General features: G+C 36.0%; 1 protein-coding gene across 1 annotated transcript in view; it reads left to right on the top strand.

The window, feature by feature from the left end:
• Positions 1-25633, top strand: part of LOC143245901 (tyrosine-protein kinase transmembrane receptor Ror-like) — a 45031-nt gene extending 19398 nt beyond the window's left edge. The window contains exons 4-10 of the mRNA XM_076492154.1: positions 87-447; positions 2017-2178; positions 6018-6116; positions 16460-16473; positions 17509-17682; positions 21456-21614; positions 23470-25633. Of these exons, the coding sequence (XP_076348269.1) occupies positions 87-447; positions 2017-2178; positions 6018-6116; positions 16460-16473; positions 17509-17682; positions 21456-21614; positions 23470-23868 (1368 nt within the window). The 3' untranslated portion in view covers positions 23869-25633. The remainder of the gene's footprint in view (positions 1-86; positions 448-2016; positions 2179-6017; positions 6117-16459; positions 16474-17508; positions 17683-21455; positions 21615-23469) is intronic.
• The last annotated feature ends 2079 nt before the right edge of the window (positions 25634-27712 follow it).

The raw sequence follows: 27712 nt of genomic DNA, 5'->3' as shown, positions 1-27712 counted from the left end.
TGTTGGGATTACGACCACAAATATCACTAACAGTAAGACAGTTTGACCAGAAGTTAACATCAGTGTAACACTTGTATTTCTTATAGCATTCCAAAAGTCCTGGAAACATGTCTACCAACTACTTTCACTCCTACACAATAGTCGACCCTCAGTCGTCCGTTCTCTACGGATGCCTGTTTACTGTAGTGGTTGTTCTTATTGCTAGCATCTTGGTGTGCGTTTGGTGGAGGCGCCGAATATATTACTGCTGTCGACGGAAACTTCCACATGCAATCTCAGCCAGCTCGTTGGGTAATCTTACTCAGCATTACCTTACTAACCCAAACTATTACTCAAACTCACCTGACAATCCCTTCTTGAAGATGCTACAAGACATGGAAATCCCCGGGGAAAGCATCACTTTACAAGAGACTATCGGAGAAGGCTGTTTTGGTAAAGTTTACGAAGGTGTGTAGATGCAGCAGAAAACGTCTTGGTAAAAGTTCTGTCGTTATTTATAACAACTTAAATTCCGGTTAACAATAAGTTGTATTCGTTTAAGCTCGAGGTTATTTAACTCCAGAAACAATCGAGAGAATATTGTAATAATATTTTTTTTATTCTTCGTTAATTATTTTATTCATAAAATAATAAAAAACTCCTGATGACATTTAAAACTAATGTTTTTTTAAAACGTTTTCTGCCTCTGTACCAATATTCTGTCGTTTGTAACATATACCTACTATGAGGCTCTTTTTTGTTTACATTACTATATATATATATCCCAATTCAGTTGTAAAATACACTGTTAGTATCCTCTGGTGTTGAGCTAACTTAAGACTATTACATCAGTATCCTTATTAATAACAACTCTGACTTCATTACATAATTTTCATTAAAATAATTTGTCAGATTAGAGGATCTATAACATTAATAGCTTCTAATTAAGAACTTAAACAAGTGAAATCCCTGGTTGTAACCCATATGGTTTCAACTTCACTTCTTTTTTGTCTCTAGTCCAACTAGGCTGTCATCTCACCCGCGTTTTGTTTTTAGAAAAAGCTTATAACTATTAAATAATGTATGACGTCGAATGTCAAAATAATTCCAGTTATCGATGTTATCCAAATTTAACCAAGTTTCAATAATTTTCATTATATCAATCTTCTGTTTTAATACATCGCTGGATTCCTGCTTTGTTTTTAATGCTTCAAACATTAGATTAATAAAAAGTAAGTTTATTTCCGAATCCACTTATCTTTAAAACTATTATTTAACTTGTTATACTCGAAATGTGTTTCAAATCTTTCCATTGCTCCAGCTATTCTATAAATTTGTTTACTCCCAGTTTCCCAGGTTTTCTTCCCAGCCCCCTAGTGGCACAATGGTATGTGTAAGGACTTACAAAGTTGGAATCTGGGTTTCGATACTCATTGTGAGCATTATGTTGCTTTGCGCTTAATTTCAAAGAAATGAAGTTTCATTACTACTACGCAGGTTCAGTTTAATCTGTGTATAATATGTTTTTAGGGCTAACGGAAACTAGCCCATCTCTAGCACATATATATAATTCACCCTTACCCTGAAAAGTATCCTGCATGTTCAACCGGCCTTCTTGTTGTTCCAAGATAATCTTTCATTTAAACCTTGGATTTTGTTAATGTATTCATTGCTGCATGTGGATACCCAATGAAGACATTCCTCATAGGATTACACATCTACTTCTATCCTTAAACCCCAAGAAAGTCCGCTGTTTGTATTAAGCAGCTCCTCTAATTGGTAAATTCCAATAACTTTCGCTCATACATAAACATGATATTAACAGTTAAACAGTCAACATACTCCTTTATACCTTTTACTTTGGCCCTTGAAAGAAGCTTCATTCTAGCTGTTTGGTGGTATGTAATACTAAACATAGTTCTTATGTTTATATAGTAAACTAGAATTTGTAAATGGAGGAGCTGACTAATATTAATAGGACTTTTCTATAAAGTAGTTAATTACGGAATACATTCTTGTATTATCAACGTTCCTTAGGCAGTTACGTTCAGGACTCGGAAGTATCAGTTCCAGTTGCTGTAAAAGTTCTTAAAGACAACTTATCATCCGAAGTTGAAAGGGACTTTGAGAGAGAAGTGGAGGCAATGTCAACCTTTGACCACGAAAACATACTGAAGCTTTTAGGTGTTGTGTTGAAAGGTGAGTTTATGTGTTATTCGAAAACATTGGTTTTATTATACGCTCGTACAGTGATATAAATCTAACCCTTGTATTTATTTATTTGTTTGTTTGTTTGTTTTTAATTTTGCGCAAAGCTGCATCAGGGCTACCTGCGCTAGCCGTTCCTAAGTTAGCAGTGTAAGACTAGAGGGAAGGCAGTTAGTCATCACTACCCGCTGCCAAATCTTGGGCTACTATTTTACCAACGAAACCACCTGGATATCCGTACCACAGAATAACAAAGTAACTTTTGAGGCCCAATCTCTAGAAAGGGCGATCTATGAAATTTAAATTTTGAAACAATAAAAACAATTAGGTTGGCAACAAATATGTTCTTCGTCAAAAAGTAAATACGAAATACAAAACGATGAGACGCCGTACTTCAGGTCAAACTTTGGCAAAGAATGAATTTTGACACGTGATAGAAGGTCATTTCGAAGTAATAGAGTAAAGGCATCAAAGACCACCAGTCGCAATTTGTTGGGCCACTCTAGTTCAATAGTGGGATTTGACAGTAATATAATTCTCGTGTTCAGTAATGGGATTGAACGATATTGATGAGCGCCCCACCTATCCAACTACTGCTTTTCAGCAGTGTTAAACGTATAAGTTTACTTAACGTGTTAGTCATTATAAAAACATCTGTCAAACGAAGGGAAATGTACCCGAAATAATAATTCGAATATTCACTCTTAAGCCAACAGTAACTAGAATATTCGCTGGAAAGTTACGTGAAATAATAATTCGAATCCTCACTCAAGTAATTGATGTTGAAACATCAGTTTGGAACAAAGGTGTTTCAGGTAAGTTGGAGTAGTTTGATAATCGAGTTGATGTGCACAACAACTTGAGACAAAAGAAACAAAACATTACGATGAACTTCTTGTTCCGGCCAGAAATTTTCGAAAAAACATTATTGACACGTTAACAGAAAAAAGTTATAGAGGTCATTTTTATCGCTCTTGTATGTCAACATCGATAAATTGACCAATGAAAGTTAATCTGATACACTTTATTACCCAACGAATCAAGAGGTGAGAGGTACTTATGGGGCGATTAAGCCTAAGGTGTAAATGTCCTTTCTGTCTGGTGAACTAACCTCTTCAGCAAGACGTAAAAATTCCAAGAATATAAAAAAGCAAATTTATTTCTAAAAACGAAATTCCTGGTTTCTGTCTGGTGGCCATAGTCTATGGTAAAATGAAATTATATAATTTTTTTTTTAATTTCGCGTAAAGGTACTCGAGGGCTATCTGCGCTAGCCGTCCCTAATTTAACGGTATAAGACTAGAGTGAAGGCAGCTAGTCATCACCACCCACTGCCAATTCTTGGGCTACTCTTTTACCAATGAATAGTGGGATTGACCGTAATATTATAACGCCCCCATGACTGAAAGGGCGAGCATGTTTTGTTTGACGAGGACTCGAACTCGCGACCCTCAGATCACGAGTCGAGTACTTTAACCACCTGGCCATGCCAAGCCTAATTTACAAATGAATTATTTATATTTCAGTTCATTAAGGGCTTGACTTGTATGAACAAGTCTTGATTTATCCTGACAACTTATTCTCTAAATGACGTGTGCAGCGTATGGGTAATATAACTGATGTGAAATATTTTCAACATTAGCTCAGTTGTGCTTTAAAAAATAAGGTCATTATTAAAATATCCCACAGGATATTTACATAACTGGTACTTTTGTGAAGCGTTTCCAATTGGTAGTACCAATTTACAATTAGTTTGTAAAAACAAATCCTTATAGATAAGATAAGAACAAATGAATTATTAGTATTAGGCATAATATATTGTTAAACACTGCGTTATTTACTGAGCCTCTTAGGAATTTTCAAGAATTATGAAATTGTACAATAATAATATTCCATACACACCTTTTTGCCGTATCCATTGCCGACAACGCTTTTAGCTGAATCCGGAGCTCATTAGGCTGTCTAGGACACAACACATAAAGTAGGGTTCGAAACAGTATTTATGTAAGTCATCTGTTACAATAACAATTGTTATGATGCAAACACTTTTCTAATCTATCTATGAAGTTTTTGCGTGTTTGATAGTGCTTGAAGTATCAAGAGCCTAGATAAACCAAGTTTTTGGTCAACAGGTTAATACACTGTCACACACGTTTAATTCTTTCTGCACCAAAGTAAGTGTGGCCCCTGCTCAGTTTCAATGTGTCATATCAACACCCCATCCTAGACCAGTTCGTCCAAAACCCAAATCTGAATTCTCTAAAACAAGTTTGACATTCAAAGGCCTTTTGGGATGGGTGGGGGTCAATTCGAAATACGAAACCACAGTTTTTTGCTCTTTGTCAATTGGAGTGCATTAGAAAAAAAAAGTGGAGAAAGCTTGTCTTCGTTGCCTGTTAGAGTTGAGGTAAAGCCTGATAGAATAGTAGCAGATGACCTCTAGTGGCTCAACGGTAAGTCTGAGGAGTTCTAATGCTAAACTTCAGGTTTCGATACCCGCATTGAGGAGATCACGGATAGCCCATTGTGTAGCTTTGTGTTTAAAAACAAACCAACGAACAGTGGTATTCAGTCCTCATATCATCTTACCAAACCTTCTATAAGTTTTTGCCACTTTATTATGAGTCCCATCTTTTATTAATTGGTTTTATGAAACATTGGTTCGACTTTACTGTTTTAATTAGTGCAGCTAAGTTTAATTTTATTAGTGGTTTTTTCAAGCAGTGGAATCCATTTTATTTCCAGTTTTGCTTATTTCATTTTCGTGAAAATATCGCACGCCTCACTCCAAGGGTGAATCAACCGACCACTTTGTAAACCAACTCTATTAACTTCACTTTCAATAATGTTAAACATTTATCGATGAACTCGTTTTCGTTGTTTACTTTAACGTTGTTCCCCAGTGGCACAACGACATTTTTGCGGACTCACAACGTTAAAAAACCAGGTTTAGTATCCATGGTGGGCAGATCAGAGATAGACGACCATTATAACAGCTTTGTGCTTAACTTCAAAGAGACAAAATTTTAACGCCGGGTGTAATTTTTGTATATTTTCTCTATTTATTTAGTTTGCTGTTTGTTCTATGTTATTATCGTGTAATATTCACTTTAAAGATTCAGAAATAAATGTATTATTTTTTCTTTGTTTTTTAATTTCGCGCAAAATTAGACGAGGGCTATCTGCGCTAGCCGTCCATAATTTAGCAGTGTAAGACTAGAGGGAAGGCAGCTAGTCATCACCACCCACCGCCAACTCTTGGACTACTCTTTTAGCAACGAATGGTGGGACTGGCCGCCAGTTTATAATGCTCCCACGGCTGAAAGGGTGAACATGTTTGCTGTAACGAGGATTCGAACCCGCGACCCTCAGACTACGAGTCGAACGCCTGATCATGCCGGGCCTTTTTTTTTTTCTGTAGATTCAGTTTTGTTGTTAAAATGTTTTGCAAAGAATATGGTATTAGACGTTTTAACTTTTAGTCTTATGTTTATTGATATAATAAACCAGCTTTAAAGCTGCAATAACTGGCTTAACTGTGTGTTAGGAAATATCCTATGCGATAAACTTGTGTTTATTTTAATGCGAAGTAAATCCTTTTTAACGTTTGTCTGAGTGCACTTGGCACTTTACAGAATTAATTCCCTTTCTATAAGACCTTTTCTGGTCGTGACATTACTGTTCAACTTCAAGTAGCTTACTTTTCTTCTTAAAATTAGCTCTAAGTATAAGTGGAAAAAATATCCATATTCCCAGTTTATCTTTGAAAAAAATCCGCTGTTTACTGGTGTCCTTTCAGTAAAAGTAATTACAGAAACATTTTCTTGCAGAAGCCGAAGCTGTCCCTTGGATGGTTTTTGAATTCATGCAACATGGCAACTTAGGAGAATTATTACGAAATAACTGTTCATACGTAAACCAGCCACCAGGTGGTCTCTCCTACAGGTTAACTCAGGTAAAAAAGAAAGAAAAAAGAAAGCAATATGGATTTACACAATCGTTATTTAATTATTTCATTCAAATTTCTAAGATAAATAGACAAATAATTCAGTTCATTTCGAGCAAAATTTTATTAATACTGGTTGTTATGCGAATAAATTTATATTCAAATTATTATGAACTGTTCGATTTATTACGTATAACAATGTGTAATAAAAGGCTGACATCTATCGGATAAAATGTTAAAGTAACAGAAAATTTAACATTGCAGGATCTCTTGTTTTTTTTCTTTCCTTGAGATATTAATGCATTTTACTAGAAACATAAATTTATTAACGATTGGGGATTATTCATATGGTATATAAAACTTTGTTGAACAAAATATATTAGAAGCAGTAATTATTTATACCTACAAAATACAGATAGAAGTGTGTGTGTTTTCTCATAGCAAAGCTTGTTCGTTTTTTAATTTCACGCAAAGCTGTACGAGGGCTGTCTGCGCTAGCTGTCCCTGAATTAGTAGTGTAAAACTAGAGGGAAGGCAGCTAGTCATCACCACCCACCGCCAGCTCTTGGGCTACTCTTTATCAACGAATAGTGGGATTGACCATCACATCACATTATAACGCCTCCACGGCTGAAAGGATGAGAATGTTTGGTGCGACTGGGCTTCGAACCTGCGACGCTCAGATTACGAATTGAACGCCTTAACCCACCTGGTCATGCCGGCCCTGTAAGAAAGCCATTTCGAGTTATCAGCTGAGCCCACGAGGGGAATCGAAACCTTGATATTAGCGTTGTAAATCCGTAAACTTACCGTTGCACCAGCGGGGAACCCGATATAGGTAAATAAGTCTATTATCATTACGTATGATATTGTTATTTAATACTCATATTTATTCGTTTTTGTTAAGATATTTCTGAAAGTAATCTGGTTGTATATTCTGAACTCTGTCACACAACATGGTGATGTTTGTGTATCCAGAATCACTGAGTGCTTTGGTTATTATTGGATTTTGTATCGTTTTAGTATAATCCGGCTACATTTAACCACATCAGGTACATTCATCCTGCCAATGGTCGCGTGTTTTTATATATTTTCAGTATATTTTCATTATTGAGGTTCGCCGGTGGGACATCGACGATTCTTCAAATTTACAATGCTAAAAGTAGGGTTTCGATTCCCGTCGGTGGGCACACCAAATAGCCCAATGTTGTTTTGTTATAACAAAACACACACAATTGTTCTTTTTATCGTTCTTCCCCCTGTCAGTAGCACAGTTGTATGTCTGCAGACTGACAGTGTTATAAAGAGGGTTTCGATACTAACGGTAGGCAGAGCACAGGTAGACCGTTGTGATAACTCGTACCACAACAGCTGTTGTCAGCCAATGTCGTAAATAATTCCCATTTTGCCACATTTTATTTCTAAGATAAATTAAATTTAACTTGTTCAGTCCCGTAGACGAGACAACTCGTCCAAGCCGATCAGTAACACAGTGCCACGGACGAGTTAATTCGATCTCAATAATACATAACTTCAACGCTAGATGTCAGCATCATACATGCATTTGACTTACTTTCAAATTGTTTCACTTACGATCCAAAATGGCGTCACGAAAAAGTTACAAAATGAAGAAGCATTAGAGTTGTATTTTGAAACTTGGTTTGGTGTTTGAAAGTAGCAGTGGCGATTCAGAAGATTCGGATTTTGAAGATTCTTTGAAAAATATGGAAATACAAGGTTTAGATGTTAGTAAAGACGATTATAACTGGCCATCAACCAGCACTGGTAAACGGGCGATAACATCAGGGAGTAAACGTAAAATTGCTCGTCGTGGTAAGAACAGTTCCAAGAATAAGTGCCCTAATAACAATTATTGGAATGCTGAACCCTTTGCTGCTCCATTTATAAACCCCTTCTCATGGTGTCCAGTACGACGATTTGAGCCAAGGCTCAAAGCCCTTTCATTGTTTCAAAAGGTCTTTCCTCTCATAATTGTCAACCATATTGTAACAGAGACCAATAAATATGCAGAAACTATGATGGCCCGCGCTGATTTGAAGGAACATTCTAGAGTAAAATCATGGAAGCCAACTGCTAATGAGAAGGAAATTTATGAATTTATTGGTCTGATAATGCTAATGGGCATAGAAAGAAAACCAGCTATTTCCATGTACTTCAGTACTGACCTTTTGCTTGTCACACCCATTTTTGGTCAGTACATGTCAAAAAATCGATTTCTTTTGCTGCTATCGATGCTATACTTTGCTGACAATACCCAGGAAAATATTGTTGACCAACAACAGCACAAGATACAGCCCGTTATTGACCATTTACAGGAAAAATTTAGAACCTCATATGTACCAAACGAACATGTTTGTATTGACGAATCTTTGATACTATGGAAGGATCGACTGGGATTTCGACAGTACATTCCATCTAAAAGGGCTAGGTTTGGAGTCAAAAGTTATGAGCTATGTGAAAGTGTAACAGGCTATGCTTGGGACTTTTTCATCTACACTGGTTCTACTACGCAGTACAGCGCTAAAGAGGGCGGACAGGGCGAACGTGTTGTACGCATGGAACCATTGTTTGGACAAAATTATAAGTTTTATTTGGATCGTTTTTTTACAAGTTCCACTTTAGCGAAGTCATTGCTTGATCGTGACACCTATTTGTGTGGAACAATAATGAAAAATCGAATTGGGATGCCGAAATGTTTCACAAATATCCAAAGGGGAGAAATGGAAGTGGCACAAAAAGACAGCATTGGTGTTTTTCACTGGAAGGATAAGAGGGACATTTTCATGTTGAGTACAATACATGACAATACCATGCAAAACACTGGAAAGATCAACCGTGTTATTGGTGCAGCTATTGTAAAACCAAAATGTGTCATTGATTACAATCGTTATATGGGAGGGATTGACTTATGTAACATGTGTGTTGCATGCTTATCCGAGTATGCGCAAGGCTGTCAAATGGTACAAAAAAAGTATTTTTTCACATGATGGATATAGCAGTGTACAATGCTTTGGTAGTGTACAAATCACCGGGAAACAACCTGTCTCTCCTGGAGTTTAGACTCGGTGTCATCCGTACCCTGGTTGAAGATTACCACACCCAGCGCCCAAAATCCACCGGAGGCCGGCCTTCCTTGGAAAACCTCCTTCGTCTCACAGAACGTCACTTCCCAACACTTATTCCCCAAACAGGAAAGGAAACGTACCCCACTAAAAAGTGTAAAGTGTGCTCTGACAAACCCACGAGGAGGGAAAGCAGATATGAATGTACTGATTGCAAAGTGGCTCTTTGTGTTGACCCCTGCTTCAAAACATTTCACACGAAAGTGAATTATTAAATGTGTCATGTATTTCAATACCCAAAAATAACATTTTGTGCATTACTGTTTCATGTTTTGTACATATTTCTTCATTTTGTGTACTACTATAAGTTTGGCTTAGAGAAAAATAGTATTTGTTGCTTATTTCCTTTGTTTTAAAAATTACTCAATTTTGCTGAAAAAAACCGGCATAGGAGCTGCCGTAGCAGCTGAAATACTTGGCAGTCAACAGGTTAATTTGAGTCTCAGGATAGATCCAGAAATATGGCCAATTTGGCTACCTGGAGAAAATATAATTTTCACGGCTTTGTGCTGTTTCTTTTGTGAAAAACATGATTTGTGTTTTAGGGGTTTACCTTGATTCTCCACTTGTTAAAACGGTTTTAGATTATTCACTGCTAAAGTTAGACTGTCTTCCATACCTCTATATCGTCCGTAAAACTGGAGCATAAACACAAATATGGTTCACACAGTAGCATTTCGCTCATGTTCTGATGAATAGGATAGAACTAACTGTTTATCTTTACAGGACACCTGCCTTCTGGATAAAATACACCGAGAAGGCGTCCTTACACATTAATTCTACCTTTCTTGTAGTTTTAATATTGTTGTTGAATGGTTGTGTTAATGTAGTTATTAACTTTAATATAGAATGATTGTGTTAATATAGTTATTAACTATATTATATAATTATTGTGTTAAATATAGTTAGTAACTATTATAAAATGATTATGTTAAAAATAGTTATTAACGTTATTGTAGAATGATTGTGTTAATATGGTTATTTACTTCAATATAGAAGTTATGGTTATTAACTTTATTGTAGGTTATTTTGATGTTTTGTGTTTTCTGAATATTTGATGTTTGTTTTGAACAGTGAGTTAATATATTTTGGTATAGGATACGTTGGTTTACTGTGTTTTGGTATAGGATATGTTGGTTTGCTGTGTTTTGGAGTAGCATATGTTAGTTTATTGTGTTTTGATGTAGGATATGTTAATTTACTGTGTTTTGGTATAGAATATGCTGGTTTACTATGTTTTGGTGTACGATATGTTGATTTAATGTGTTTTGGTATTGGAAATGTTAATTTACCGTGATTTGGTATAGGAAATGTTTGTTAACCGAGATTTGGTATAGGAAATGCTTGTTTACTGTGTTTTGGTATGGGAAATGTTTCTTTACTGTGTTTTGGTATAGCATGTGTTGGTTTACTGTGTTTTTGTATATGATATGTTTGTTTACTGTGTTTTTGTATAGGATATACGTTTATATGCATATTTGTTTGCTTTGTTTATTTGTTTTGGTTTATTTTGACAGTTTTTGTTCAGATTCTTGTTTTGTTTGATGTTTCATTGGAAGCTCATTTTGTGCAGTTTTATAATTTTTAGGAGTTATTAGAAGAGATATTTTAGTCCTTGGTACTGTTTGTTTTTGTGCGTGCGTTGCGTTTTGTTTGTCTGTTTAATTTGGTTTTAATCACAGTTACAGCACTTTAGTTGTTCACGTGACATTGTTTTACATTGAGGTTTAGACCACAAACACATCGTGGCAGTGACTTACTAGGTATAGCTACATGACCGTAGCATTGTATAACTGTGATGGCAGCCATTTTGGTTTCGTCTAATGGATATTGTTGGAATAATAATTTAATACCGTTGTTGATTTTGGTTTTGGATACTGTGGATATTTTCTGTGTTTACATTCATTAAGTTTTCAGATGCTGTGAGATGATTCTTTCCACTTTAGTATGTGGAATATTAATGTTTGTCACTAAGGTTTTCACCCGTGTACATGGTGTAGGGTATAACCTTGAATAACAAAGGTTTTATTGAATAGGGAGGGTTGTTCCCAGTAGGTGTATTTTTATTGTTATTGGTTAAAAGATGTCCTTGGGTAATTCTTGTACTAGGATGTTAAGGTCTTTAGGGTCAATGTCCTTTACTAGGACGTCGTCTTTCATCAGTCATTTGATCTGTGTAATATTTGAGTTTGGTTTGAATCTTTTAATTTCTTTGGCAAACTGTGATTGTTTATACTTACTTGAGATATCTTCGATTATTATGGTATGTTTAGTGGGGTTGATTCAGTGGTTCGTTTTCCTTGTAACTGTGTTTCTCCTTTGTGTTTTCTTCTGTCTTTCAGTTTATTGTTAATTTTGTATTGTTATCCACGTCTGTTTCCATTATTCTGTTATCGTTCTAATGTACTATATTATTGTTTAATTTAAATAGCTTAGATGGTGGACAACATTTTTAAGAGTCTTCCTAATTTAATGTTTACTGCAGCTGATATGGGGAGATAAGTAAAGTGATATTTGGTTATTATCACCGAGGTTACCGGTTTCATGATGGTCATGTGGTTTCATCTCTATTTCACTTGCACATTTCGTCACTTTAAACGCATTCGCACGTTATAGACGTGACGTTTTAGTGTCGTTTCACGTTTTCCGTCATTCATAATATCTCGCAACAAGAAAGTTGCCGTAGAGCTGTTGGGATTGGTCTAGCTTATGTACGAAGTGGAAATATACTGTGTAAGAAGTGTAAAGGTACTGTTTTAATGCTGTAAAGGTATTGTGTTAGAGCTGTAAAGGTACTGGTTAAACATGTGAAGGTACTTTTCTATACCTGTAAAGGTACTGGGTTAGAACTTTAAAGGTACGTATACACAGCAGGCCCACCATAACAGGGATCTTACACCGTATATCACCGTTGTCGTCAGTCTGAGTTGTTCAGAAACTGTTTAACTTAATCTCACAAGTGGAAGGTAAGTTGTTGGCAGAAGGTAATACCGGTTTGACGTGAGAATTTAATTAGTTCAAGTATCTAACCATGAGCTGTGTGATGCTACCGAGAGTTAAAAACCGGGCTGAGCAGAGGAGAGGGAACATCCGGGGTGTTTGAAGACAAACTATCTTCCGTCGCTCTGTACAATATAGGTATGTAACTCAGAACAGCTGGTATGGGTATTAACACTTTGATTGGTAAGGAGAGAGCAACGTTTCGACCTTCCTAGGTCATCTTCAGGTAGGTGTAATATGGTAATATTGGTAACGTAGAAGAGCAGAAGACGCCAAAGAGAACAACATCCTGGCCAAGCACATGTGCTGATCTTTTTTATCGACATATTAGCTATAATAAACCGTACTGAAATAAAACACTCTCAACCTCTACAAGCGCAATGAACTTTCAACTGCGCCACCATGTGGCGGCTTATCTGACAGCACTAATTATGTCGTTTATTTAATTGGTCACGTTATGTCATGTTCTAGTTTGTCTTACAAATACGGATACATTTTTCTCGTGTTTTTATAAGAAATCTTATCGATTTTTAAAATAACCAAATCTTTATGCACTGTTCACATTTTAACGAGCGCTACTTTAAATGAATGGCTGAATTTAATGATAAATGTAATACGAATTATTGTAATATTACAGCAAGAAGTTTAACATCGAGGCACTTATATTTGTTTGTAGTAAACGCACGAATAAACCTCTCAACTACTTATTATTTAATGCATTTAATATTTTCTGTTGAACTTTATAAAATACTGTATTAAAAATTGTAAATACAAACTATCGATACACAATATTAATTGAATAGTAAATATTTAATATTACAGACAGCTAACGCTGTATATAATACATCTTAGAAAATATTTAATTTACAAACGCTTTGCTACGTTTCTTAAATCTGAAGACTTATACTGCTAGAAACAGGGTTTCCATAATTGTGATGAGTTGAGCAGAGATAGCGCTTTGTGTAGTCTTGTGCTTAGTAATAAACAACAACGACCCCTTAGGAGAACAACTTTTAAAATTCGATTTTCGTTTTCTTTCGGTCGTGAAGCAGCCTTGTCTTCAATGATGTATATCCTTTGAGATAACCACGTGTTTTTCTGCACGTTTTATTAGCACCAATCGTCAATGATATGAGGTTGTTTAACCAGAGAGATTTACAGTGAAACGTAAATGTCACGTGTCTGTTGATAATGCGTTTCCCGAATTACCATGTTGTTCCTTGATACATAATTTCTGTTAACCTGAACAACTGCTGGCAAAGTAAAGTGTATGAGAAAGTTTGAGAGATTATAATAAATATTTGGAAGAAACAAAGTGAGATGTAAACCACAAATGTCCTTTCAGTGTTACAGCAGTGTGTCTGCCGATTATGACACTAGAATCCGGGTTCCAATACCCGTGATGGGCAGAGTACAAACAGCCCATTGTGTAGCTTCGTGCTTAAGTACAAAATAAACAAACCACAAATATGACAGCTAGTATATATTTATGTAGGATAAACTACAAATATGACAGCTGGTATATTTTTGTAAGACAAACTACAAATATGACAGCTGGTATATTTTTGTAAGACAAACCACAAATATGACAGCTGGTATATTTATGTAGAGCAAATTACAAATATGACAGCTAATATAATTATGTAGGACAAACTACAAATATGACAGCTGGTATGTTTTGTAAGACATAAACCACAAACCGATATGATGTCGCTTTTATTGAGACAATACGACAGCTGGTATATTTTGTAAGACATAAACCACAAACCGATATGATGTCGCTTTTATTGAGACAACCTATCACAAAAATCCACCCCAAATGTAGGGGGAAGTCAAAGCCGAAAAACGTATTAGAGTCACCAAACTACGTAACCCTAATCCAATAATACAATCTGGAACAGTTTCTAGAAATCTGTAAAATGTCTTACGAGGAACATAAACATAGAAAGGAAGGTGACTGCGGTGTTTGTAGATGCTAGTACTTTGGATTCACGCTTGAATAAAGCAAATCATTTTAATTGGAAGCGAAGAAATGGTTCTGAAAGTGGAGTAATGATAAGGACATGAGAGGTGAAAATCGAATTAGATTAGAAAAAAGCAAGATGTATTGTATTGGTTGTAGAGAATATGGAAACCATGAAACCTCTAAAACCATTACTGATATATACAGCTGCATCTTTTATCATACGTCATGGATTTAAAACCTGAAAAAATATTTTGAATAGTTGAATCAAGTACAGTGGTACCTCGGTTCTTGAACGACTCCCTTCTCGAACAATTCAGTTTTGGAACATATTGTTTGAGAAAAAAATGTCTCAGTTGTCGAACATAAACTCGGTTCCCGAACCAAGCTGTCGTGGCTCGAACCCCCGAAATAACCCGACACTGATGACCCGAACGACCCTTCGACCATTTTCGGCTCACGCCAAGCTTGACCAAAACATTTTACCCGCACCTGTCGCTCAGTCCACACCCCCGCTAAAACCTGCTGTGAACGTTCTCGTTTTTCTTTTTTTATTTCTCTAAATATTCTGGTTAAATAGCCACCATGGGGTCAAAGAAGGATAATGAAAGCAGCAAACCAAAAAGAAAAGTTGTTAGAGCCACAATAGAGGTGAAAAAAGATCTCATAACGAAGTATGAGAGTGGTGTTCGCGTGTCTGATCTTGCTACACAGTTTGGTATGGCGAAGTCTACAGTCTGCACCATACAGAAAAATAAAGAGGTCATCAAAGGAGCTGATGTTGCAAAAGGAGTGACAGTGCTTACGAAACAAAATTCACAAACAATGGAAGAGGTAGAAAAACTGTTGTTGATTTGGGTAAACGAAAAACAGTTAGCTGGTGATATGATTTATGAGACCATCATTTGTGAGAAAGCAAAGCAGTTGCATGCTGACCTCCTGAAAAACACCCCTGATACAAGTGATGTTTTTAAAGCTAGTAGGGGGTGGTTTGAAATATTTAGGAAGAGAAGTGGCATACATAGTGTGGTGAGACATGGAGAGGGTGCCAGTTCTAACAAAGACGCTGCTGATAAATTTGTTAGAGAATTTAAGGACTATTTAGAAGCTGAGGGTTTTATTCCCCAACAAGTATTCAAATCTGATGAGACAGACCTCTTTTGGAAGAAAATGCCAAAGAGGACCTACATCACCAAGGAGGATAAGTCACTGCTAGTACACAAGCCAATGAAGGACAGGTTAACTCTATTGTTATGTAGTAATGCAAGTGGGGACTTAAAACTTAAGCCTTTGCTTGTGTACCATTCTGAGAACCAGAGGGTTTTTAAGAAAATAATGTCCTGAAAAGTAAACTAAATGTCATGTGGAGGGCTAATAGTAAAGCATTGGCAACCACGCAATTTTTTATGGAGTTGGTCCATGAAGTGTTTGCCCCAAGTGTAAAGAATTACCTCGCGGAAAAACAGTTGCCACTCAAGGCTCTTCTTCTGATGGACAATACACCTGTTCACCCACCAGGCTTAGAGAACGGGTTGGTGGAGGTGTATAGTTTCATTACGGTGAAGCTCTTACCCCTAACACGACTCCTCTCATTCAGCCCATGGACCATCAGGTCATATCGAACTTTAAGAAACTCTACACCAAAGCACTGTTTCAAAGATGCTTTGAAGTAACCTCTGACACGGAGTTAACCCTCAGGGAGTTCTGGAAAAATCACTTTAATATCCTCCATTGCTTGAGGATCATAGACAAAGCCTGGAGGGAAGTGTCTTTGAGGACCTTGAACTCAGTCTGGAAGAAATTGTGGCCACACTCAGTAGCAGATAGAGACTTTGAAGGCTTTGAGGCTGAGCCTGTTGTCGAAAATATTGTCACACTAGGCAAGTGTATGGACTTGAATGTGAGTGGTGATAATGTGGAGGAGTTGGTGGAAGACCACAACACTGAGCTCACGACGGAAGAATTCCAAGACCTTCAAAGGAGCAGCAACAGAAGGCAACTGAGGAGTAGGGAAGGGAGGATGTTCCTAGTTCACTAATCAAGGAAATGTGTGGAAAATAGGGAGAGTTACAAAGTTTTGTGGAAAAATTTCACCCTGACAAAGCTGTAGCAAACCGCAGCATAAACCTTTTCAATGACAATGTCATGTCTTACTTCAGAAACATTTTAAAATGCAGGCAGAAACAAACCTCATTAGTTTTTAGTGAGAAATAGGTCCAGTGAGTCTCAAGCAGGTTGTAGCGGTGTAAAGAGACAGAAAAGAGAAAGAACCCCAGAAGGAGAGTTACCTGACGTTTTTATAGAAGGTGACTCCTCTTCCAAACAATAACAACCCTCCTACTCTCTATGTTCCTCACGACCTTTCACTTACACCATCAGCTCTCCTCAGCACAGATAAAATGCAGTTAAATTTTCATTTATTGTTTTTTTATTGTGTTTATAGTTTTCGTGGTTGACTTTATGCATGTAAGTATTATTATACAGATATAAATAAGTAATATTTTTACTTAAAATGCTTCATAATGCGTAGTTTTTGGAGGTCTGTAACGGATTAATTTAATTTACAGTATTTTTTATGGGAAAAATTGATTCGGTTTTCAAACAAATTGGTTTTCGAACAGCCTTCTGGAACGGATTAAGTTCGAGAACCGAGGTACTACTGTAGTTTATTTCTACCAATGAGAGTCTTTTGGGACATAATATTTCAAAATTTGACGCTACACCTAGAGGGATCGGTTTTCGTAACCAGGGTCTTAATATAATCGTAAGTATATTATATGTGTTTATAATCGCAACACTCTCATATGATAATCTTCTCGAGGCTTAGCCGACAGAGCGTTGCTGATGTTATTATACCTCTCGCTTGCAACGCTTTGATTAACATGATTAAACTTTTCGAACTCATGGACCATCTTGGCCACTTTAGACATAGAGTATGAGAAACAGGATTGAATATTATGTAAAAAGTTAGGATAAACTGGCTGATATTAAAATACAGTAATTATTAACCTCAAAACTGACGAATTTTTAGAATATAGAATTGTAGGCTAAAACTAGAATACATGAAAAATTATCTCCCGAGATAATGAAAGAACAGAATAAATAACATAAAGTAGGAATCAGTTTGATGTTTGGTTTCATCCACTTTAAAAAAACTTCCGTCTCTACTTCAACTAACGTAATGACTTGTTAATATAAAAATAACGTTTTATATTACGAAGGTTAAGCCTTTTTATCTCTAACGTAATAATACATTGTTTTCCCCGCAGACCGACCTCGTTCTGTTTGCTACACAAATCGCTAGGGGTATGACATATTTATCATCTCAACACTTCGTCCATAGAGACCTGGCCACTAGAAACTGCTTAGTGGGAGAAAACCTCACGGTCAAGATATCGGACTTTGGCATGTCTCGTGACATCTATACGTGTGATTATTACAAAGTAAGATAAAATAAGTATAGCATGTTTATACGTAATTAGAATGACTATTATATCTGACATAACATAGTTAGCGCTCCAAACTTATAAGAACTATGTTAGAAATCTGAAGAACAAGAGATGTTAAACAAGTTAAGAGGCTTGTCATACGAAACGTTTTTCATGGAAAAAACAAACAAAATAAATTGACCTAATCGCTATTCTCCTTATTATTTTCCGATCTCACAAATGGAAATATTTTATTTATTTGTATAACAGTATGGCTGTAAAGTGAGCTCAACACTTTTAAATGAATATTTGTGATAAAAAACATGAAACGTTAGAATACAAGAGCTTTGTTCTTCAGAAAACGCCAGTTCCTTGGGTACACTTTAGTTGTACATAAGTATATAATCTTTATGGAAACAACGGTACACTTAAGGGCATTTATAACTCTAAAATGCGGAGTAGATCCCTGGAGTTGACACAATGCGTAGTTTTTGTTTAAACAGAATAAACAAGAGAATATTCAATATTCTGTTATGTTTGTTTTTGTTTTTTTTAAGGGATGGAAATAAGTATTATTTCAACTAAATTTATAGTTGAATCCGTTCTATAAATAAGTTGTTGTTTTTCTCTATTTCCTTACCTGGGCGCTACATTGTCATCTGTTGGTGAGATACCTTTGGCTTTTCCAATCAAGATTTTTTATTTTAAATAGTGTAACCAATAGGTTAGTTATAAACAACCCCTTCCTTTCCCTAACAGCGAGCAGAAAATCTACCAATCACGTGAGTGGCGAAGAAAAAAAAAATCAAAATTTCTGACCAGAGGCTATTATCAAACTATGGGCATCAGATTTTAATGCCACCAAGTGTAAAAATAAATACAAGCTTTTTAAAATAAAAACATTACCAAAATAACTTGAGCGTTATATGCGAATTTCAGTCAGATTAGGCCATGTAATTCACTTGATAACTAAGATGGAAAGAATAGATTAAGATTCCTAACCTGGTTCTCTCTTTAAACAAGAGCAGGATCTGAAGTAAAATATTTAAGGTTGTTATGGCAACTGATAACGTTACAAGTGTCTTTTCTTTACGTATATAATGGTGAGAAGGGTACAACGAGGGTTAACAAATATACAGGCTATGTGTTATTTAATTCAGGATAGCTTTAGTTTAATAAGATGTTTTTTAAAATCAAAATCTCAATTAAAATATTTCAAGTTTTACGATATTTTAATCATTCACAATTTCTTCCACACAAATAATTTAGTTTTGGTTTGTTTTGAATTTCGCGCAAAGCTACACGAGGGCTATCTGCGCTGGCCGTCCTTAATTCAGTAGTATAACGCTAGAGGTAAAGCAGCTAGTCATCACCACCCACCGCCAATGCTTGAGCTACTCTTTTACCAACGAATAGTGGGATTGACCGCCAGTTTATAATGCTCCCATGGCTAAAAGGGCGAGCATGTTTGGTGTAACGGGGTTTCGAACCCGTGACCCGCATATTACGAGTCGTGTGTCTTAACCACCTGGCCATGCCGGGCGCTACACAAATGTGTGTTTTGTTGTTAAGCCCAAGGCTACACAGTGAACCACCGGGGCTTTATTCACCCACCGTGGGGATCAAGCTCTGAATTTTTCACAGTAGGCTTTGAATCGTACCGTTTCCACCCGATTGCCCCCCTTGACTCAGTGGCAGAGCGATATATCTGCAGACTTACAACACTAGAAACTGGGTTTCGATACCCGTGGTGGGTAAAACACAGAGAGCCCATTGTGAGAATTTGCAGTTAAAAGAAACAACAACAAAAAGACAAATAAACAATCGAGCGGTTTCAATGGAGTGAAAAAATATTCAATTTTTCAAAAGCTGTTGGAGCATAATTACGTTCGATCTCCGAGTACCTTTTGTCTATTTATTTTGTAATTAAGCTACAACATGGACCATCTGTTCTGCCCACCACGGTATCGAAGCCCAGTTTTCAGCAGGCCTTTTTGTGGTTGTGTTTTGTTTGTTTTTGAATTTGGCGCAAAGCTATATGAGGGCTATCTGTTCTAACCGTCCCTAATTTAGCAGCGTAAGACTAGAAAAAAGGCAGCTAGTCATCATCACCCACCGCCAACTCATGAGCTACTCTTTTATTAACGAATAGTGGGGGTTGATCGTCACATTATAACGCTCTCACGGCTGTAAAGGCGAGCATGATTGGTGCGACGGGGATTCGAACACGCGATCCTCAGCTTACGAGTCGAACACCTTAATTCACCTGGCCATGGTGGGATTGTGGGTATGTACAAATGTATTATAACTATACTGTCTGACATTATAAATATTTCGTTTCGTCACTTATTTCGTGTGATTTCTGACGTTTCAATCACTGTTTAACTGAAAGGTTTCTATCATTACTTTTTAAAATGTTATTAATTTGTTGGTTTTTTTCGTAAAATAAAAAGCAAACATCATCAAAATTTTAAAATTTTTCCCCTCCCAATTATTTTAAAGAAAATCCTTTAGTAAAATTAAAATAAGTTTACGACTGAATGATATTGTGCCCTCCCTCCCCAATGTTGGTTCTAAACGTTTATTTCATGTGTGAAATCAATGTATACATTTTTGCTTTGCGAAACATTAAGTTGTTTCTTTAAGAGTTTCTTATACGTTGCCACACAAGAGATATATGCGGATAACCGCTCATAACTTTGATTTGGTTTCGTTTTTGAGTTTCGCGCACAGCTACAAACAAGGGTTATTTGCGCTAGCTGTTTCTAATTTAGCAGCGTAAGACTAGAGGGAAGGCAGCTAGCTATCATCACCCACCGCCAACTCTTGCGCTACTCTGTTATCAACAAATATTGGAAATGACCGTCACATTATAACGCCCCCACGGCTGAAAGAACGAGCATGTTTGGTGTGATAGGGATTCAAACTCGAGCGCCCCAATCGCCTGGTAATCGTAGTTTTGAATATATAAACTAAAAAGAAGGTATATAGTCCATAACGCCCACCGCAACTTTTGGTTTCTACTATCTTGTTGATGTGTAAGATTTGATCAAAACTATTATAGTAACGCACCCACGGCTTAAAAATGTAGAAGATATTTTTATGGCAACAAATCGCAAACCTCAAATTTTCGGGTTCTCAGTGTTGGGCGTGCTAATCACTTAGCCACGCCAAGCTCATACCACCTACTAATTAAAATGTTCTAGTTTGGAAGGCTAAAGGGAGCATTATTATAGGGTGCTAGTTTATCATGTTTTTGGTCCCTCTGTGACTCTAAAATTAGTTTAAGGACTTAAATCCAAGGTTCGATTCTCCTTCCTAGGATGAGAGACCATAGGTAGCCCACTGTGTAGCATATGATAATAAATATTTGAACACATTAGAACTGCATGAACCCCGTATTTGTTCAAAGTTTATGAAATGTGATTCAATATCAACTTGTTGTAATACCGTTAGTTTTTATTTTCAAAACACCATAACGAGTTTATTGACACTTAGTTTTCGCAATTAAACGAAAAGGTTGTAACTTAAATTACTTAGCTAATTAAAGTCCTACACTGCGTATGCTTTCAGACGAAACAAAACATTTTCTTTCCAGCATTTAACTTTTGACATAAATAATTTGCTCATTAGTCAAGATATTTTCTTTCTTACATTTTCTTTAATACATTTCACATCTACTAATTATCTCGAGAGAAAACGAAATGAGTTGTAATTTAAAACCACACGCATGCAGAACACATTGCTCCATACTTTATACTATATATGGCATTATATTTACATTTCAGATTGGTGGGTCCCGGATGTTGCCCGTGCGATGGATGGCGCCAGAAAGCATGATGTATGGAAAATTTACTCTCGACTCCGATGTGTGGTCTTACGGTGTTGTCTTATGGGAAATTTTTACTCTGGGCAAACAGCCCTATTATGGTCATTCCAACGAAGAGGTTTGTATCATTATATAATATGACTTACATTCTATTTGAAACTGTACTAGGAAAATGATAATACGGTATTTTTTAGCATAAAATATCCGCATTTCAATGAGGGTTTTGAAGCTCACCCATATTTTACAGAGGCCCCAGTATACCAATCAGACTTCTCTTATATCTCCAACCTCTTTATACCTGGGTGAGCCTCTTGGGGTGTTTTTATACATTTTGGTACCCACTTTGTATAAGGAACTATACCATATAAATAGGACATTTTCTGGGTCACTTCAAGTACGCTTGCCAAATTTGATCCTATTAACTCCAGAAATGTTAAAAGTTTTCGCTGGATGTATTGCATATGAGCTTTGCAGTCCTACAACACACAGAATAATTATAATCTACTTTTTCTTGCCATCTCCAGAAGCTGTTGAAACTGTTTTCTGAAATGGTATGCCGTTCTTAACATTTTCTACAGAATTCTCTTCATGTATATTTGAACGAAAATAATGCATTTGGTCCGTGTTTGGAGAAATTCTAGTTCAAAGGTGCTCAGCAATATATTTCCAAAACCTGCTTGGTAACACCTTCCGGTTAGCGCCATTGGCCCACTTGTAAAAGTTAGTTGTGCTTTAAACTTCTTAAAGCAAATCTATGGATAGCACTTCTGTCGTGTCACCCTTTTAAGTCAGACGGGGGCGTGAAAGAGGGCAGAGGCCCGGTGTCAGTAAATTCATTATCTAACAACCACATCTAAACAGACAAAAACACAACATGTACTACTAATGATACTTGACACAGTACATAATTTTGAACGGGAAACCTACCAGTCAACAGTACCCTACCATCCAGGACTGTTACTCTTATAATACACTCCCAACTGTAGCATTGCATTGAATCAATCCCGACTCAGGAATCTTCTGCCACAGGAGCGTGTCCCTTTGCTTCCTCACATGTTTCTAATATATACATTTTAACCCTCACTTGTAATTATGAATGTATCGGTGAGCAGCTAGTATTTTTTTAAAACTCGATCCAAACTTTTAACAGAATGCTAGAAATCCTAGAAACTGGGCTTGAAAGAATTTGTGTGGTTCTTCTCGGGTTTCAGCAAATAAACAACTTGTAAGGTTTTCTGGGGTTTACTCTTGTTTTATTTATTTGAATGACAACGCTAGAAACGTGATTTAAATACACGTGATGATCAAAACACATGACAATGTTAGAAACGTGATTAAATACTCGTGATGGACAGAGCACATGACAACGTGATTAAATATACGTGATAGGCAGAGCACAAACAGCCCATTTTGTAGCTTCGTACTTTGCTTGAAACAAATAAATAAACAAAGCTTATTTGAATTTGTCACTTCAATCTCGAGCGTAATCGCAGTAATCAAAATAATTAGGCCCCGGCATGGCCAGGTGGTTAAGGCACTCGACTCGTAATCTGAGGGTCGCGGGTTCAAATCCTGTCATACCAAACATGTTCTCCCTTTCAGCTGTGGGGACATTATAATGTGACAGTCAATCTCACTATTCGTTGGTAAAAGAGTAGCCCAAGAGTTGGCGGTGGCTGGTGATGACTATCTGCCGTTTTTCTAGTCTTACACTGGTAAATACAAATACAAATAATTTTTAATTAACAGACTATAAAACACCTCCTGCTAAATTAGTATTTTTTTATAAATAAATACATTGATATTGACAACAGAAAAGAAAATCTTTGTAAGCTGATTGCGTAAAACGTTGTTGCCACTTGTTACTTAATTTATTTCCTGTTTTTGTTTTTTACAGATTGGCTAAAGCTAATAAACTATTTCTATCTAACTTATTACAATTGGTAATCCAGATTTTGTTCTAATTCTTTTAGGTTGTAAAATTGGTTTTACAAGGAATTCTTCTAAGTCCTCCTGGCGAATGTCCATACTTCATCTATGACATCATGGCTGGATGTTGGAAGACTGAGCCGCGGGACAGACTGAAGTTTCCCGATATTTACCAGGTTTTGGAATTTAACATTCCTTTTGGTTCATCGGAAACTCTTCCACGGTCTGCTGCCTCTTGGAATGTGGGGTCACATCAAAGTTTAAAAAGCTTTTCTTATTGTAGTTTCGCAGATTCAACTGAACATTCACTCAGATTCTCAGTTTCTAGTATTATGAGTTCGATAGATATTGTACAAGATACAGTAATTAATTCGGTTCAAGATGTTGGTCAACCTACAGTCCTCAGAGAAGTTGATTCAACTGAAGATTCAGCCGACACTTAAGAATCATTCAGTCAACTCAAAATGCAAAGAAAACTCCTAAATTATCGACTTAACCTCAGCTGAATAACAACTATGTTATCTTAACTGTTGTCTCAAGTTAAAGTGTGCAAAAAATCCATGTTCTCCTAGATCGTTGGTTCAAGTTACAATGAACAACAATCCATGCTTTCCTAAATTGTTGGTTCCAGTTACAGTATATAACAATCCATGTTCTCCTAAATCGTTGGTTCAAGTTACAATGTACAACAATCCATGCTTTCCTAAATTGTTGGTTCCAGTTACAGTATATAACAATCCATGTTCTCCTAAATCGTTGGTTCAAATTACAGCGTACAACAATTCTTTTGGTCCTAGATCGTTGGTTCCAGTAAAATGTACAGTTAAAACTCGAGTTCTTCTAAATTGTCAGACTAGATTCATATTTTTAAGATCTATACTATTCTAAGTTGATAATTCAGGTTAAAATATCTGAAAACATTTTTTCTCAGATTTTTTTTATTTTTGTTATTATATACAAATCAATGTTCTCCTTGTCTATTCACTCAACTGAAATTCTTTAATAACCATGATCTTCTAAGTGTTAGCTTTAAAAAAAACGTTGGCTCACAATAACCCACTTCTAGTTAGGGCCTTAAATAAGGCTAACATTTAAGTTTTTTATTTCAGCTCCCTATACTCTTAGCTCAGTGATTTAGTATGGAACCGACAGCACACCCCTCTTCTGCATGATCAAAAACTCAGGCCGGAATATAAAAGAAACTAAATACACATCAGGTTACTTTCTGCTACAGATAAATCTTCACATACATATAAAACCAAAATGGCCATCACTGCAATAGGTTTGTTTTTGTTTAATTTCGTTTGTAATTAATCCACGTTCGTAATTTTGTTTATTTAAGAATTTCACTCAATGCTTCATAAAATATATATACGCTTAACCGTTTTGTATTTTCAAATGACAGGCTAAAAGGAAGGCAACTAGCCAAAAGCGTCCACCACCAACTCTTGTACGTTGCCTACTTTATTAGCACAATTTGACCGCCTCTTGATCAATCTCCACAACGCCAAACTGCGAAAAGTATTTTTGTAACAACGGATTGCAAACCATAAATTATCATATTTATGGGTAAGCTAAACCGCTAGGCTAAGTCCAGCCTCATCAGATTATTTAGCAGTAGAAGTCTATAAAATTATGACGTTACTTGCTGATCTTTATTTTAAGGATAAAATTTACATAGACGTGTAAAAAGTGGACAAACCTTCGTTGTATAGAAACGTAAAGGTAGCATGAATCACCTGTTTAGTGAAACTTTTATTTCTTCGTACGGGTGTTGCATAGTCTACGGGTTAGGGACATTCAACTTCTAATCTGAGGATCGCAAGTTCTCATCACAAGAGAGCATTATAATGTTATGATTAATTCTATTATTCATTAATGAAAATAACAGCCCAACAAGTGCTAGGTACTTTTCCCTTAGTATGCCACTTCAAAATTAAAGGAGAGATATCTTTTCAAAGAAGTGATGTAACATTCCAAACCAATCCTGGTGGATTCATTGAGTATCACCGTTAAGAACACGTAATATCAACAGGTTGTTGGTACTGTATTTACTTTACATAATAACGTATTTACCAACAAGAATTATTTTAATTGAGAAAGATATATTACTGTTAAACAGGACAAAATAGTAATTTATATGTACACGTTTTTATGTATAAAAGTATGCATGTTTGTATAGATTCAGATGGCTTTTTTTTTTCCTGAAGTATATTTTGTGAAAATAAAAGTTGAAATCGTTGTAACGTTGAACATTTGTTACTCTTTCAAACGTATATATAAGGAAAATATTATTTGCTAATTCTAACAATGCAACAACAATGTTATCTTCAGTGTATGGCAAACAGTGGTTCGCGTTTTCCATGCGGACATACCGCTGTGCCACATGAGGGTCTTGTTTAACCGTTACTCTGAGTTTTATATAGTTTCATAGATTAAAAATAAAATTACCTGTTACATTTTAAACACTGCATCCGTTGTAGTTTGTAATTCTGTACCGTCAAGATAAGAGTTCAGATAACTGGAAGAAACACAAATGAAGTATATTTGGTTCAATTTCTTCTTTGTGAAGAACATTCCCACTGAGCCACAAACAAATACTTGTCGTTAGGCCTTGTTTTGTTCATAAACTCCGATACTGGAAGTAGCTTAACCTTAGAGATGTCATCTGTATGACATTACACATTATAAGATATTCTGTCACTTCATCTGTATGACATTGCACATTATAAAACATCTTGTCCTTTCATCTGTATGACATTACACATTATAAAACATCCTGTCTCTTCATCTGTAGACATTACTCATAACAAAATATCCTGTCTCTTTATCTTTACGGTCCACCGCTGGTACAGCGGTAAGTCTACGAATTTACGATGATACAATCGGCCGTTCGATTCCCCTCAGTGGACTAAGCAGATAGCCTGATGTCTCTCGAATGGAAGTAAAGCACACACAATCGTCTTTACGACATTACAACTTATAAAGCGTCGTCTCTCTTTATCTTTAGTATTCACTACCTCACGTAACATTTTTCATTTATCTAATTTTACCAAAGAGTTAAATTATGGAACTAACAATCAGCTACAATAAAAACGAGTTTAATTAACGTTCTTTTCTTCTACTTGAGAATTCGAGTTTATTTAATTATTAGTTCGTCTGTTCGTTCTAGAGCAAAGCTGTATTTAGTTGTTTGTTGTGTCCATCGCAAAGAATCGAACCCCAGATGTTAGTGTTGAAATTCCGTAAATATAGTGCTATAACATTTAATCAATATTTTCAGTATAGCAAGTGGTGTTGTAAATGAAGGATGGCTCTCAGAAATTAGAAATAACCTAAATAATGAAGGACTTTCATTAAACGCTTCTGCTCTTAGTGTTCGAGCAAAATGTATTTAAATTTTATTACATGGTATATAGATACAATATATAAGGTACAGACATATTTACAATATAAAGCAAAGTGCAACTACATTCTAGAAGATAAAGCCAAGTACAACTATAATCTAGAAGATAAACAATAGAATAGCCATATTATATAAAATAAAGGCAAGTACATTAAACAATTTTGAGCGGCTATATTCTATAAACTTAGCGAAGGCCAGCTACAATCTACGATGAAACAAACTGACAGTTATATTCTACAAGATAAGAAACGACACTTTTTTTTCGATACGAATCATTGACGCAGCTATATTATATAAGGAATGACATTGTTGTGAACGGTATCCATTGCTTTTCATTATATCCTGCTCTGAACCGAATTTTATTTATTCAAACCACTACTCTGTTATTGCTGATTTTGTTTGTTTGTCCCGCTAGGCTACCGGAAGGTTATTTGTGTCGTATTATTCAAAGTGGAAGGAAGAATTTTAATGCTGGTATGCGAAGAAAAAACATAAAAACGGTTTAGATACAACGTGTAATATATTTTAAACATTCACTATGATTAATACTTTAAGATAAAACATATGAGACCCAATGTGTCTCTCAAGTATTATACTCACATGACAATTAGTTTTTGTAACATTTTCTTTATAACCACCTGTATCTATAAAATCTTATTTATAATTAATTAATTGTGTCGATTTGTTTTCATTGATTTATCTATTTATTATTTAAACTTTGCAGTGGTAGATTTAAGGTTGTATAGTCCAGGGTCTAATACTTTTTGTGGGTCCTACAGTCCATGTAATTTTACGTAGACCCAACCTAAATACGCCACTGAACGTTTGTTTGCAGTTAAGCGCAAAGCTATGCAGTGGTTTCTCTCTTTGCTGTGCCCACC

Source organism: Tachypleus tridentatus, chromosome 3 (genome assembly GCF_004210375.1).
Source record: "Tachypleus tridentatus isolate NWPU-2018 chromosome 3, ASM421037v1, whole genome shotgun sequence".
Taxonomy (NCBI): Eukaryota; Metazoa; Arthropoda; class Merostomata; order Xiphosura; family Limulidae; genus Tachypleus; species Tachypleus tridentatus.
This window is presented reverse-complemented; position numbering and strand designations above follow the sequence as displayed.